The 16,137-nt window shown below is 30.5% G+C and overlaps 2 protein-coding genes across 5 annotated transcripts in view; one reads left to right on the top strand and one right to left on the bottom strand.

Moving 5' to 3' along the window:
- Nucleotides 1-1,362, bottom strand: part of LOC119667057 (28S ribosomal protein S30, mitochondrial-like) — a 2,568-nt gene extending 1,206 nt beyond the window's left edge. Inside the window, exons 1-3 of the mRNA XM_038076340.1 lie at nucleotides 893-1,362; nucleotides 391-830; nucleotides 6-320 (exon numbers count right to left, since the gene is read on the bottom strand). Coding sequence (XP_037932268.1) covers nucleotides 6-320; nucleotides 391-830; nucleotides 893-1,347 — 1,210 coding nt within the window. The 5' untranslated portion in view covers nucleotides 1,348-1,362. The remainder of the gene's footprint in view (nucleotides 1-5; nucleotides 321-390; nucleotides 831-892) is intronic.
- A 1,153-nt stretch (nucleotides 1,363-2,515) lies between these two features.
- LOC119671323 (poly(A) RNA polymerase gld-2 homolog B-like) lies at nucleotides 2,516-12,442 on the top strand. Of its 4 annotated transcripts, none has more exons than XM_038081909.1 (11): nucleotides 2,516-2,852; nucleotides 5,826-7,085; nucleotides 7,387-7,723; nucleotides 7,790-9,386; nucleotides 9,457-9,898; nucleotides 9,964-10,138; nucleotides 10,204-10,347; nucleotides 10,409-10,599; nucleotides 10,658-10,782; nucleotides 11,235-11,350; nucleotides 11,816-12,442. In XM_038081909.1, exons 2-11 carry the CDS (start codon nucleotides 6,264-6,266, stop codon nucleotides 12,349-12,351), a joined length of 4,485 nt encoding a protein of 1,494 aa, XP_037937837.1. In that variant the 5' UTR covers nucleotides 2,516-2,852; nucleotides 5,826-6,263; the 3' UTR covers nucleotides 12,352-12,442. The 4 variants fall into 4 exon arrangements, with proteins under 4 accessions (XP_037937837.1, XP_037937836.1, XP_037937835.1 ...); XM_038081908.1 differs by having other exon boundaries at nucleotides 7,775-9,386; XM_038081907.1 differs by having other exon boundaries at nucleotides 7,387-9,386; nucleotides 9,460-9,898.
- Nucleotides 12,443-16,137: the final 3,695 nt, after the last annotated feature.

Genomic DNA, 16,137 nt, shown 5'->3' with positions numbered 1-16,137 from the left:
GCGACAAAAGTTAACTCTTGGATTATCATCAATGTGTCGAGAATGTACTAATAAAGTATTCAATTGATATTCATAGAAGGACCAATCTTTTCCATTTGTTACAATTGTTTGCGTATTCATGGGATAGGTTAGTTCACTGAATGTATTAAAGCCATTATAATTAGCTTGTGCTAGTAGCCAAGCATAACTCGTTTGAATACCATGTGCATGCAAAGCTTCCTTGAAATCCACTTCGCCGAAAGATGCCGGTCTTATGTTCATAACCGCACGTGACTGATAAGATATACAACCAAAACCATTACGAGCACCAGGCCAAAATCCTAAATGAAATATTTTATTTAATTATTGATTATTTTAAACTTTATGAAATATTTTAAAATTTTTACAAACCTGGCACATTTATACCATGTTGATAGGCAGGCACAAAACCTAAGGTGCGTGGATCATAATTAAAACGTGGTATTGTTTTAGCTAATTCCATATTTTCAGAATCAATATCACTTTTAAATGTAGGCAATTGATATTTATGTCTTAGCGCCAGATATGGTGTACCATTGTACTGAATGGGACGATCAACGGAATCATTTGCCATTTCCTTTTGCCAAGAGTGACCTTTTTTACTTTTAACTACATTCTTTGGTGGATCTATGCCACCAACAAACCAAAAGGCTTCGTGTCTTGGATTGTAATCGACATCAACTTCATTTAAATAGGATATATCTGCTGCAAGCGTATTTATAAGTACTCTATTAATTTGTTCTACGATGAGCTGCGTAAAAGTGCGTTCCATCACCTGTGGATCTATGTTAGAAGTATTAGGATATTTATGCCTACAAAAATATAAACATATTAAGGTAAACTAGAGCTAAGTACATATTATGAAATTTTTTACTTGTAATACTCATGGGCAAATTCTAACGCATCTTGAACATCACTCTTAGCAGCTTCTACAAATGTATTGATTTTCTGCAGTGCTTCCGGTGCAATATTTTCGTCGGCACTTTCAAAAATAGTTCTCGTATAATGTTGTATAGCGGGTAAGCAATTATATGGAAGTTTTTCATCAGTTAATTTAAAAACCTTATAGCCATAGTAACGAGGCATATTTATTTTAATTAACTTTTCTTCTACAGTTGGTACCTCTTCAATCTCTTTATACCAATCTTCTTTTTCTCTAACTTTACGTGCTTTAAACGAAACATCTTGTATTTCTGGATATTGTGGTTCATCGGTATATTCGGAATTGTTATTGGTCTGTGCAGCTGGCTGCACCTTCGTAGCAAGGCATCTATTATTTGATGCATTTATGCATGCACGCAATTTATTGTTTTGGCGTAAAATCAGCATTTCTTCTTGAAAACTAATTACAATTTCATTTAAGTTTTATTAATTTTAATATTTCAAAAAAACCACATATAATCAGTCCGAATGCATGAAAAAACAAGAGGTTAAGGTAACAGCTGATTGTCAAACGTCAAATGCCGACTGGCGCAAGTGTTGTAAAACAAAATAAATTTACGAAAAATATATTAATGTACATTACAGCTTCTCAAACTGTGCAGAGTGAAAATGTAAAATTGTTACACCATAACAACAAAAATATCTTATAATAATAATGTAAAAATCAATTAAATTTTGTTTATTGACACAAACGTATGAAAAATAACTGTTTAAATATTTATTATTTTGCGACAAAGTCTGAATTTCAATACTTTACTTAGCTCGAATTAAATTTAAACAATCTTGTAAATTTAAATTTTTTTTATATTTAGTTTACAGTCAGTAAATAAATTAAAATAAATTAAAAGGCTTTAACCAGTTTTCGTGACTAACCTTAATACTAATGAAATTTTCATGATTTTCTTTATTTTGTTTTGATAATAAAATTTACTATAAAAAATAAAAAGGTTTTTGCTAGTGGCTTTCTATATATAATTTCTTTGATTTCTTTTTTAATTCCCAAAATTATTTATTTTTGTTTATACAGTGACATCCATAATTATGGCCATTTTTATTATTATTGTGAATATAATAGAAAATATGTTTTTTTGGTAATGTTTTTGCAGTAGTGAAATATTAACAACTAAATAAATAAATGTTTCTGAAAACCACTCAGACAGCTGTAGGATCAGACCAAGAATTAACTTGATTACAAATCAAATTTTTTGATTTGAACATTTTTCACTATTAACCGCTTTTCCTTGCGAAATAAATTGCTTCTTATTGGACAAAAAATGTTTATTATAATTAAAAAGTAATTTTTTAATTATTTTTAATGATAGCAACATTTACAAAATTATATGCGGTAGTATGTTTATTATGTTTATTCAAGCAGATAATTAACAAATAAAATATTAAAAATTATTATTTATAAAGACTAAAAGATTTATAATATTTTAACCTGCATATGTTCAACATATTTTAATTCAACATAGTTAACATTGAAATTTTTAAATTTGTAAAAAAATTATTGTCACAAATTCATTGGCAGCATTAAAAAAAAGTTTGTTTTCTTCTCTTTGTCGGATAGGTGCGAAAGGAGACATCAGTCATAATTCGCACTAAGCCGAGTACAGTGAAAGTAATATGATCAGCAATTGATTTAGGACGGGAAATTGCATTTTGTTGATTTTTATTTGTTATAAATTGCTTTGAACTGCAAATAATATAAAGGAATATTTTTTTCTTTTATGTTGTGAATGAGAAAAATATATATATATGAAATAAGCGCTGTTTAGTTTATACAGTAATTTGAACATTGAAAATTAAATATAGAATATAGAAAATCGGCTAAATTAAAAGAAAATAATTTGCGAAATCACACATTCAAAAATAATACAGGCGAATTAAAAGTAAGTTAAATTATATATTAATTTTAATTTAGTTATAAAAAATTTGCACTTGTCATGTTATATTATTGGAATGAACACCGTTAGAGGTGCCGCAAGATTCCATGTAAGAAGCAATTCAAAAATGTTGTTATTGCCGCCGTTTTTGTTCCTGTTTTGTTTTTGTTTCCTACACTTTTTAATTACTTTCTTATAAGATAACTATTGGTCTCCCTTTCTCTATCGAAATAAAAGAAGTTTGAAATTGTAGTGGGCAAAGAGTATCGATCAGACGCGATTGTATTGTCGTGGAGGATGCGTGTGTTTAGCTTTGTGTGAATTTTTTTTTGTTTGGATGGTGTAATTAATAGAATTTATTATTTAAAAATGAAAACAATATTTAGTGGTGCAAGCATGTTTGGATTATTAAAATATTATTTAAAAATATGAGTGTTTCTATTAAAAGAAGTTAAATGCAGTTATTTTGTGAAAATGTATTTTGTTTTTGTGTGTGTGTGGCGTAAAACAAACGTTTGATATATTAAATTATTTTTATTGTGCAATTTCACTAAAAAGTCTCCATATAAAAATGAACAGAACAAACTAGTTTATAATATTTAAATGTGTTTTATTAAAATAAAATTTATTAAATATAAACAGGTTTGTAATATCAACAACATAATATAGATTTATTTTTTTTTTATAATTGTGAAATATAAATTTTAAATAACCGTAAAATATCGAAAAGATGGCGGCTTTGTTGCGCCATGAAGTGAAAATGGTTGCGCAGTGTTGCCAAGTTTCATGTGCCAACAACAACTTCAGAATACCATATGTCACTTAACATTTTGTATTTTGTTGAAAATACATTGTCGCATCTGTGTGTGGGAGAGATGGCTTTTTGTTTTATTTAAATTTGTAACGGAATATATTATTAAAACCTTTTGTTAATTGATCTTCAAATATTTTTTTATTATTTTCAAACAATAACTCAACGTATTGTTTTAATTTAATGTGAAACAAAACTAATTATATCGTAGTATAAATATAAAAATCATATATAAGGATATGGAGTCTTATATTCTTATTACACTCAAAATAAACTATATAAATAAATTAGTTTAATGTATAAAATTAAAAAATAAAAACATTAAAGAAACAATTTGAATTATATATGCTATGTATGTACATATCTGTATATGTGTACACACGTACTCAAGTTGTAAATTTAAAAAATTTTACAATCAAATGCTCCTTTACCAATAAATTTAATTTTTTCCTTCAAATTTAAGTTTTTTTTTGTTTTTGAGTTATATATTAAAATTATATTTCGATTGTACTAATCCTGGCTACGACGTACAATTTGTTTTATTCTGGTATTGTGTGTGAACGCCTTCGAAATTATTGTATTATATCCTGTTATTTATTACATACTATGAGAATTAGCTAAGGTAAGAATATATATTTTAGAACGAAATGTTTATTGGATAAATAAAGAATATTATATTTATTTGGATTTAATTGCAGTCCTTCAATTTGCTTTCATGTGTCTTTTGATTTATATAAAATTTTCTTAAATTAAATTAAATTTGATATAGCTCTAAGTCAAATCTTTAAAAAATTTGATTACATAACGAATTATAGAACAGTGGGGACTTCCCGCCACTTCTAATGGACTGCCACTTCTTTTGCTTTTCCTTTACACATTTGGTATTATTATTTTCATTTTTAATTGGCTTTAGTCATCTTACGCTATGACGTAGTTGAGATCAAGTTTCTACAATCAGTGCGGTATGAAAAATACCTCCCATTAGCGCCTCATAATTCCACATAAACATAGACACAATTGTTAAGTTGTTTCTCACACGATTATTACAATCCCACATTTACAATTAACACTAACTAAACACAATAAATAGTATATTTAAAATCGTGTATCATATATACCTAGCCATGCAGCCATAAGGAAAGGCACCTATAACTATCTCAAAATCTATGATTTAGTGTCTCAAAAAACGAGTAATTCACGATTTACAATTTTATTAATTCTTCAACTTCATTATAAGTTCAAATCTGTTTCGAAAAAATATGGGTTTCATTAACCTATTAAGTACCAGGCAATTTCAGAGTTGAAATTTTACGGTGAAATTTCTATAGTAAATAGTAAAATAAAACAATTTTAAATATATGAGATAAGTTTAATATTTATTTTAAAGATTATTCTCATTTTCTTTTTACCTAAAAAAAATAAAGTATTCTTTAAATATTAAAAAATATTAAAAACTAGTCATGTGGTGTACCACACGGTGATCCAAAATGGGTTAAAAATATGTATTCAATTACTAACATTATTAACACTAACATAAAAAGAAGACCTCACTTTATTCAATAAAAGCAATAACTGTTTAGAATTAAAATGTCCAGTTGAAAAAGTGTGGATTCATTTTGTTTCACAATACTATGAAGTTATAACTAACAGCTTAGGTTTATAAGTTTATATACGTTAGTAAAAAAAACTTTAGTAATATATATATCTATAAGACTAATATTATCATTATGTTTGTTTATACTGGTTCTAGTTTCTTAAATATCGACTTTAGAATTCAGACTCCTTAGCATCCACCTAAACTGTGATTCCTTTCTATCCCACGCAACTTCACTCTTTACCTACTACAATTCAATTATACAAGTCCCCTCGGGTTATAAAAAAGACAAAAGAAACTTTAGTTATCGAATACTCATGGGTTAAAGTAGTTCCAAATAATATAAAAAAAAGACTTACCTGTTGAATAGTGTTGTCTCTGTCCAACAGGGGCATTATTCTAACACTTATATACAATAATCAAATTTTATTTTTTTTTTGTATATATATTTATATTTAATTTTATACTTATTTATTGTAATTTTTTGTATATTTTTTATGATATAATATATTACCATTTAAATTAAAGTCAGCATATATAATCATATATTAATTCCTTTATATATAATTTGCAGATATGCAATAATTCCCATATAAAGCGGCGTAAAGTTGTTAAGTGAAATTTTCGTTCCTTGCCGCATTCCCCAATTTAAGTAAAAGAGTACAAGTGAACAACAACTCAAAATAGGCTTCAATTAAACTAAACTAGCGCATTAAGAAATTGAAAATAAATTCTTAAAAAAAATAAATAAACAACTGAAGCCTAAGAAGAAAGAAATTAACTAACTGGAATGCAAAAATAACTAGAAAACATTAATAAAAAATTAAATAACGTGTTTAGTTGGTGACTCCAAACCATGTATTATGTTCGTAATATTTTTTAACACCCAAGAAGAAGGTATTTTGAACAACATCTATTAAATACTTTTATCAGTGAGAAACTATATAGTGTGTTTATAATAAGTAACCCAATCAAATTTTAAGAACTGAATTAAAGAAATATCAACTGAAGAATGTTAGCAAGCGATATTAAGATGGTTAGTATAGCTTCAAATATTGTTAACAGTCAGCAACAGTTGTATGCAGCGCAACAACTAACTTTGACTAACATAAAAGTAACGCAAGTTAAAATCGAGTCCCCAGCTGAGAAAAGTTCGGACGATGCGATCAATAACAAAGCTCACTCACAGCCAGTGAGTCAGAAAAGTCAAACTGGCATTAGTATTAAGAACAAGAAATCACATCACAGCTACAACCGTAAAAAGTATCATACATACCAATCGCAACATTTCAGTAACACTACAGTAAACAGGACAAATATGCCTAATAACAATAATAATAACATCAGAGTGAATAAAAATCAAGGTGTCTCGGAAAAATTGAATGGGAAAAACCAAGACAGCAAGAGTGGAAAAAAATATCCACATCCGTACAACACTGAGAATAACGCAGTTGTACCTAAAAACAGAACTCTTAATGTTCCGTCGCAATCAGCAAATGTGACAACTGTTGTGAAGTCTAAATCTAGTCCAAAACTAGACACACAAACACAGTTGAGTACAAATACTACTCCACTATGTATTGAAAATAGGTTAAATCCACAGCAACAACCGACTGGAGTAGGAACAGTAGTTGCAGAGAAAGATAAAATGCAGCAACAAGATCAACAGGATTCAAATGCTAAACCAAAGCCCAACAAAAAGAAATACTGGAGAAATAGTAATACCCATAGTATCGTTAGTGCAAGTATTAACACAAATGGGGAAATACCTGCGAAATCAACAGTGGTTAACCCTATTAGCAGCAACAATAACAATTGTAATAACAGCGATAAGGTAAATATAAAAAACAAAAATATTTGAATAAAGTATTAGTGTTGCTGTTAAGCTAGACTTACTTTGTATAGGGACAAAGAAGCTTTATTAAATTTTAGAAGGGTTTTCGAATAACAAAGAAAGAAATAAAGGACAAACACAAAAATACTTGGCAATACTCGAAACAGCGTTGTATGGTCAGCCAAATTTCAATAAAATTAAAAAAATAAATTTTTGTGTTTGTCCTTTATTTCTTTCTTTGTTATTCGAAAACCCTTCTAAAAACAAAAATATTTAAAATAACTAAACAACCTTCTTACAGAGTCAGCTACCTATCAAAGTTGAAGTTTCAAATAAAACTTCCCTTCCAACAATTTCACAAAACAATGAAATAGACAACAAGAATGTTGGGACAATAGCAACGATACCCTCCAATAACAATATAATTACTACTGTCGAGAAAAAAGTAGAAACGCGTTTAACAAATGACACAAAAGATGCAATTATTGTAACTACCACGCCTTCAATAACAACTGAACCTGCCAAACCGAATACAGATAAAGCAGTGTTACAGGTGCCGGATATATACGCTGATACAGTTAGAAAACCAACTCCAACTGCTGCTATTGTTGCAGAAAACTCAGTAACCAAAACAGCAAGTACGTGTAGTTTAGATTCATCTATAGATTCATCCAATACATATTCGTTAGCTTTCCTTCATTCAGTTGGTGCTGATATCACTGGCAGCAAACAGAATAAAGTAGAAATAGTTAATGATGCTATCAAATTCGTTGTAGAACCACCTACACGCCAAGCCATTATCACTGATACTAATAATAACACTACCTACAAGCCAAATCGGTATCAACAATCTCAAAACTCTGCTAACGATGGTCAACAGTACCAACAATACCCATATTATCACCACCAACCGTCGCAATTAACGATTGCTTCATTTTTGCAAAAGGATATGTTGGTTGAGACCACCACCACTACCGAAAATAATAAAAAAAGTTATAGCCAACAGAGCTACACCCAACATCATCGTTATCAAAATTTTCCACATTCAAATTATTCGGCACAGCCGCATCATCACCAGTATCCCGCACACAAAAATAATAATGGTAAACATAATCCAATGCATTATTCAAATGAGAACAAAATGGATAACTACATAATGCGATATCCACCAAAGTACCACAACCATAACGTGCATACAACTATCCTGCAACCACATTCCAAACGTACAACCAATACTGGTTCCATTTCATCAAGTTCATCAGCGACATCTAGTACAACGAAAGTCATTTCATATCGACGCCAGTCGCATTATAAGTTCAGATCTCATACTAATTCTGCCATTGAGACATTATCAACAAAGACATTTCGTCACCAACAACGTCATCATTATAACAATCAAAATCATTATAATAATCATTATAATAATTACCAACATAATTCTGGGGGTACAACACCAACACCGAATACACAGCACCAGAATTTTAATAATTTGACATATGTGAGCACGGATGGATACATAGCAAACAATATGTCTAACGTAATGAAATCGCATTCCAGAAGCCCACTGAAGTCAGCAAGCAACATGTATATAAATTCCCCCAACTCCATGTCATCTAAATTTTTAAATTGTGCACAATTGGATGCAGCAACAACCAATACTGCTGGTGTTAGCATTAGACCTAATTTATCCGTCGAACAAAAACGGTCTAATCGCAATATCAATAACAATTGCGAGTCTAATGATTTCCAGCCGTTGAATTATTCAATGCCATCACCCAAGTCTAACTCCACATCTGCGTCGTTAAATTCTCTACACAATCAAGATTCAATGCAGAGGAGTACACATTCTATGAAAATGCAGACCCAGTGTCGTAAGGAAAGTGATAAAATGTGTGTTGTGCATCCGAGCTATTACCATCATCACCACCATCAGCAACACGTAGACAGACGTCAACATGTAACTAACGTACATCATCAATACTACACGAATTCTGTTATGCCGATGCTAAACTATCACGCTGGTTATTATGATGAGTCATACTCGCCGGCCCACGTTATTTACGCCTCGAGTGATCATAGCATAAATATAACCAATAGAAACTGGAGTTCTTCAGCTGGTAATATGATGTATCCACCAACTGTTCCAAATGTAGTCCCGCCAACTGTATCAACTGGGTCAATAACAACACCTCTACCTTCTCCACGTTCACAAGAGGCAGACAATAAATTGGATCGTAGTTCATCTTTATCGTCCATTTCCACAACAAGTGATACATTGACATTAGAGTCTACAAAAATGAGGTATGTGTAATTATATATTTAATATATATTTCAGATAAGAGAGGTACCTAATATTTTAATAATATTTCAGTAGTTCTACATCGACTCAGGACCAACAGCAAGAGTTGTCGGAAAAGCAGCAATTAGCACATGCTAACGTGCAGCAAGAACGTCCAAATTCTTCACGAAAATCCATTAAAACCTTTTCTACTGATATTCGTATTATATCGACAACTCAGATTTTGACGTCAATACAACACATTCCTTCCCAAGCACGGCCCAAGCCTACAATAATGAGCTTAGTGAACAATGAGCATGAAATGGTTTATGCACCATCTGATCGTTATATGGCACGCGCCCATCTAGTAGAAGTTAAACAGGAACCGGAATGCTTGCTAAAAAATTCTAAATATGATTTGTTGTCACGTCAAATATGGGCTAAATTTGCTGAATGCCAACAGACTCGAGAAACATTTGTGGAAAAAATGCGTTTATGGCGCTATATCTATATCTTAATCAAACTTAAGATGAAAGTGGGTGCAAATTCGAATTCCATTATTTACATCCATAAACTTCTATATTTATATAATTTTTTTAGACTACCTATCCTCGCTATGGATTGTATTTAGTGGGCTCTACCATATCAGGTTTTGGTTCAGATATTTCAGATGTTGATATGTGTCTGGTAGCACGAGCTCCAGCAAATCAAGATACACGCGTAGATGCTCTGGTAAATTTACAGCTACTGAAAAAGTGCCTAGAAGAAGAGGAGGGTAAAGAACAACCATCATCTTAACTTAATCACATATATAATATATATTTTTAATTGATTTTTCAGATGAATTTGAAAAATTTAACTTAATTGAGGCCAAAGTACCTATCTTGCGTTTCAAGCAAAAGCAAAACGATTATGAAGTGGACCTCAATTTCAATAATTCTGTTGGTATAAAAAATACACATCTACTCTACAGTTATTCACTAAGTAAGTGAAGGTGTATAAATAATAAGTGTGTATATATGATAATAATAATATATCATCTCAGTTGATTGGCGTGTGCGACCTCTGGTGTTGGTGACAAAGTTGTGGGCTCAATATCATAATATAAACAATGCTAAAAATATGACAATCTCTAGCTATTCTCTGGCACTAATGGTGATAAATTACTTGCAATGTGGGGTGAAACCCATCATCTTACCATGCTTGCATGACTTATACCCAGAGAAATTTACCTTCGTAAGTATATTTACTTAATACTTCAACAAGTTAAAAAAAAAAAATATTCCTATAAAAGTTGCGCATTCATGATTTTGGAAACGTGGACATGAATGAGGACATAGGTTGCTCGTTCCAATCAGAAAATACACAAACGATTGGAGAATTATTTCTTGGATTTTTAGACTACTACTATAAATTTGAGTAAGTTTATATACTTGTTGCATACACCAATTTTCTCATATATAGAAGCATTCATACATGTTTGGACAACTATCGGTTTAGTCGTTATAAAGTAATTATATATATATACATATATGTGTTGGAGTTGTAGCGGGGGTACCATCTTAATATGTGGAACAACTACCCGGCTGGAACTCTTGACATACCTGAATGTACTGGCGATGCACTGAGGACATAGGTTTATAACCACTAAGGTGGATATGGACCCATGAGAGTCACGGAGCTACAATCTGCCAAAATTGGGCGACAGGAGGTCTGGATGTCAAATCATAGATAAAAATGTTTAAATCAATAATTTTTTTTTATTTTCGATTTCGCTTTATCGAGCTGTCAAAAATATCGGTTTTCAGTTTATATGATCATATGTAAAATTTTTTTCAAAATTTTATTGTTTTACTCTTGTTTACGTCTAGGTATGGGAAATATGCAATATCTGTAAGAACCGCTGGATTGTTACCGGTTGAAGTATGTCGCCAAGCCAAATCATCAAAGAATGACATGCACCAGTGGAAAGTTTTGTGTATTGAAGGTAATTCAAGATTTACTCCATATATAATATAATTCTAAAGCGTTCACGCATAGTAGAAAACTGCAATGTTTTAATATACGTATTCATATGTATATATTATATCGTATATAATATAATACGTATAATAAAGACGGGTTTTGAAGATACCTCGAGTTAATAAAGAATAAAAGTGCTCAAGTGTACTAGCTCAAATAGCTTCAACATAGAGATATTATATTATATCATATATTGTATTATGACCGTGTGGGAGTTCGAGTAAATTTTTTTTTTATTATCTTTTATTTCTTTTATCTTTTATCTTATAAATTATAGAAAACTGATTGTTTAAACTAGTGTGGTAATAACATTGATATGTATAATATTATTTAAGTACTGTTTTCTATTTTTCTATTTTCTATAGGTAAATTCTAATAACATCTAATTTCTCTTATCAAAAACAATAATTATTTTTATTATATCGTTTAGAACCATTCGATCTAACAAATACTGCACGTTCTGTATATGATTTTGAGACGTTTGAGCATATAAAATCAATTATGTTCAATTCGTGGAGAACATTGAGTCACTCCTTAAATTTAAATTCTATTTTTGGACCTTTGTTTGTTACATCACCGTCCGATTCAGAAATGAATTTAGCAATTGGTTCTGGTGGTACCAGCAAAACAAATTCATTGATACCTGCGATATGTGAAAAAGAGCCAAATGAATCGACCACGTCAAATTCGTCTCACAGTTCGGAAGAGGTATCAAGTGATTCAAGTGAAACAAGTGAATCAACATTATCGATGCTGAAAGAGATTATAAATGAAGTTGCAGATTCTTCACTTAACACAGCAGAAATGTTACTTCAGGAAAAAAAGCATCGGGCTGAAAAAAGTAACGATATATATAGTAATGGTTCATCGGAAAATAGCAGTTGTAGTGGCGCCATCAATATGCCCCAAAATAATCGCAACAGCTGCAAAACGGAACCACCGAACCTTACTACAATTATATTCTAAGAACATAATACACTCAGAAAAATCTGCATTAAAAAAACGGCGTGCTGTACGAACATCATGTATGTAAGTCTCAACATTGTTTTAAATAGTATCATTGTCGGCAGTCGCTGTTGTAATTATGTAGATTTATTTAATTAATGTCTGTGATATTTTTGGTGCTTATTTATATATATATATACATATATAGCATATATATTTAAATTTATATTGTATATATATAAAAGTATGTATATGTATATATATATATATATTAAAAAATTGAAATCTAGTTAAGTAGTTAAATGTACAAATAGATCTAAGCAATTTACAAAAAAAAACTAGAAGATTAATTAGAATTAATAAGTAGATTGATAAAATAATCAAATTATGTAAATATCGTATCATATTTTTTTACAGTGTGTATGTACGTCGATCTATATTCATATGATTTTTATCTTTATGGCATCGTTTAGTTTTGTAAGGTCTCTTGACTTGGCAGTTCAGTGACAATTGTTGAAGGATGAATGACACTTTATATATATAGTTCAAAAAGATTATTATTATTAATTGAATTTCACATCTTAGTGGGTGTTAATGCTAGGATTCACATAATTTCGAGTGCCAAGCAATAGGTAATTTATGACCTCTTGAAGTGTAGTCCATGTTCTACACCTGTTATATTATTTTGATCCTCTTAAAGACATATTTCTACATAGTATCTATTAACAGTTCGGAGAGTTCAAGCATATGTCCATTGAGTGTTTGAAAGTTTTGGATATAATAGCAGTGACTGATAGTATTATCGGCACAACAACTCACTCAAGTCTTCAAATTTCTTTGATTTCCCGAGCAAGTTGTATGTAGTTGTTCATCTTTTCTGCATACTTCTGCTCAATATCAATTAGGTAAGATAAACCATTCCTTCTTTCAACCATTACATACAAAAATGTGTGTTTTCCAATACCGCATTTGGTATGTACTGTTAAATCGGGCAATTCTCAGAGATTAACATATGATTGAATGCAAGATTTTGCGGGATTACCTCAGATACAGCATTGTACCTGTTTAGGTACACCTTTGACGTCATTACAGAATAGCTGTAGATAATCCATCCGATCCAGTGTTTCTGGGACTGAATCATATTTTCAACACAAATCATCATCTTTTTCGAGTAAGGACCACTTGTAATATTATTATTATTACTTTTATTATTATTATTACTATTATTATTATTACTATTATTATTATTATTACTATTATTATTATTATTACTATTATTATTATTATTACTATTATTATTGTCGTTATCATTGTTATTGTTGTTATTATTGTTATTGCTGTTATTATTATTATTGTTATCATTATTATTGTTATTGTTGTTATCATTATTATCATTATTATTGTTATTATTATTATTATTATTATTTTTATTTAATTCTCCTTAATGGGTTTTTGGTAAGTTTTGGTGGCCTAAGCCAGTACAAAATATAACACATCATCTATATATTTATTTAAACAATTTTAACTAGTATTTGAGAGGTATTTCAAATTAATTAATATTTAAAAATTTGCGAGTAATATGACAGGAATCAATTATAACACTTTTCTGTATGTCATGATTAATTCGCTGGTTTAATTCAAGTCTTCGAATATGGGACAATAAACTTTTTGGCGTTACACCTTCAGCACTAATTATAATTTGGAAGAATTTTAATATTGTTTAGGTTCCAATTACGTTTTGTTTCCACAGCTAATTCTGCATATCGACTACATTTCTCAAAATAAGTCTTATCCATGTTTTTGATCATTGGTATTGCAATATCAATAAAGAGTCCTTCTCGACGTCTTTTATCAACAATAGTTATATCTGGTCTATTGGGAAACCTCGTGTAATCGGAATAAATAGTTCGATCATAATAAATTTTTACGTCTGGATTATCATATACTGCTTGTGGTGTATACTTTTAGTATGGAACATTTTCTCTATCAATAAGTCTATATTTATTGCATATTTGCTTATGTAAAATATTAACCACATTATTGTGTCTCTTTGTGTATTCTCTTTGTGCTAAACATGTACATCCTGCCAGTATGTGATCCACAGTTTTCGTTTGTTCTCCACATTGCCGACATTTATCACTAATTAGCGAAGGGTCATTATGACATTATAGATTTGCAGTAATTTTTTGTCGGAATTACTTGGTCCTGTATTGCAATCATGAATGCCTCAGTTTCAGCAAATAGTGTTCCACATGTAAGCCATTTGTGCGACATAATTTTATCGACATTGTCGGCGTTAATGGATCTATAATATCTTCCATGTAGCGGTTTGATTGCCCAAGCTTGCTCTTTATACTGCCGATCTTGTGCTTTTCTATCAAAAGTTCCTTCCAAATTTAATGGTGTGTAATGCTTGTCTGCTTCGGTTGAAATTTTAAACAAGATATCATTTTCTGCATTCTTTAAAAAATATTCTCTCATTGATATAATTTGATTGTCATGTAGTTCTTGCAGATCAATAAGGCCTCTACCTCCTTCCTTTCTAGGCATAGTCATTCGCTCACAACATAACTTTGGATGGTGGAATTTGTATTCTGTGAGCATAGTTCGTATTTTTCGCTGCATCGCTTGTATTTCAGTCGTTGTCCATTGTATTATTCCGAAACAATAAGTCAGAATGGGAATAGCAAAAGTATTGATGGCTTTTATCAAACATTTACCCTGCAGATTTGTTTCGGCTATCTTATGAATACGTCCTTTAAATTCACTATATACTCTATCTTTTACAGCTTTGTGTGCTATTCTTCTGCTTTGAGATACACCAAGATATTTGTACAGTTCGTCTTCTTCCATGTCTTTAATAATCGATTCGTTTTGCTTAAAATTTTCGAATTTAACGATTTTTCCACAAACCATGCTGAATTTTTTGCATTTTTCAATGCCAAACTTCATTTTAATGTCATTACTGAAGTTCTCGACTATTTTAATAAGCTTATCTAAGGTTTCTCGCGTCGAAGCATATATCTTTAAATCATCCATATACATGAGATGATTTATTTTACATTCTCGAGAATTACCTTTAATTTTGAAGCCATACTTTGTGTTCCTTAAGAAATTACTTAGCGGATTGAGCGCCATACAAAACCACAAGGCTGACAGGCAGTCACCCTAAAAAATTCCTTGTCGAATACTTATTTCATCTGTTCGTATAACTCCATTTTGAGCGAACATTTCTATGTTTGTTCGCCATCTCGTCATGTTGTGTTCAAGAAATTTAACAATAGTTGAATGAATACCGTATATATTCAGGACTTCAATCAGCCAACTATGCGGGATACTAACGAAAGCCTTCATGTAATCAATAAAACACATGTGCAGATTTCTATTTTTCTTAGCTGCTTGTTCCAATATTATTTGGTCAATTATTAGTTGTTCTTTACATTCTTTTACATCCATCCATCCTATAATTTATTCTTTCTAAGTTTCCTCTTAAATGATCAATTTTAATATTTGTTATTCGTAGCGTATTACTCTTATTTCCATAAATTGTAGCTCTTCGTGATCCTTCTCTGGGTTGTCCTATCTTGCATCCCATTGTAGTAGCAATTGTTATAGCTGATACATATACAATAGTATGTAATTCTTGCAAAGTGCTCACATTGTTCAATTTTGTCAGGATCGCATCATTGTTAAGTGTTTCAATAAGAAAACTTAGCTTTTTATTAGTATTAATTTTCGGAATGCGTGGCCTTAAAAGAGGGTTAAGGTTACTGTAAATGTCAAATTGTTGTTCAAAAATCTCATTTA

This window comes from Teleopsis dalmanni, chromosome 1 (assembly GCF_002237135.1).
Source record: "Teleopsis dalmanni isolate 2A chromosome 1, ASM223713v2, whole genome shotgun sequence".
Taxonomy (NCBI): Eukaryota; Metazoa; Arthropoda; class Insecta; order Diptera; family Diopsidae; genus Teleopsis; species Teleopsis dalmanni.
The sequence above is the reverse complement of the archived record's forward strand: the minus strand, read 5'-3'. Positions and strand labels throughout refer to the sequence as shown.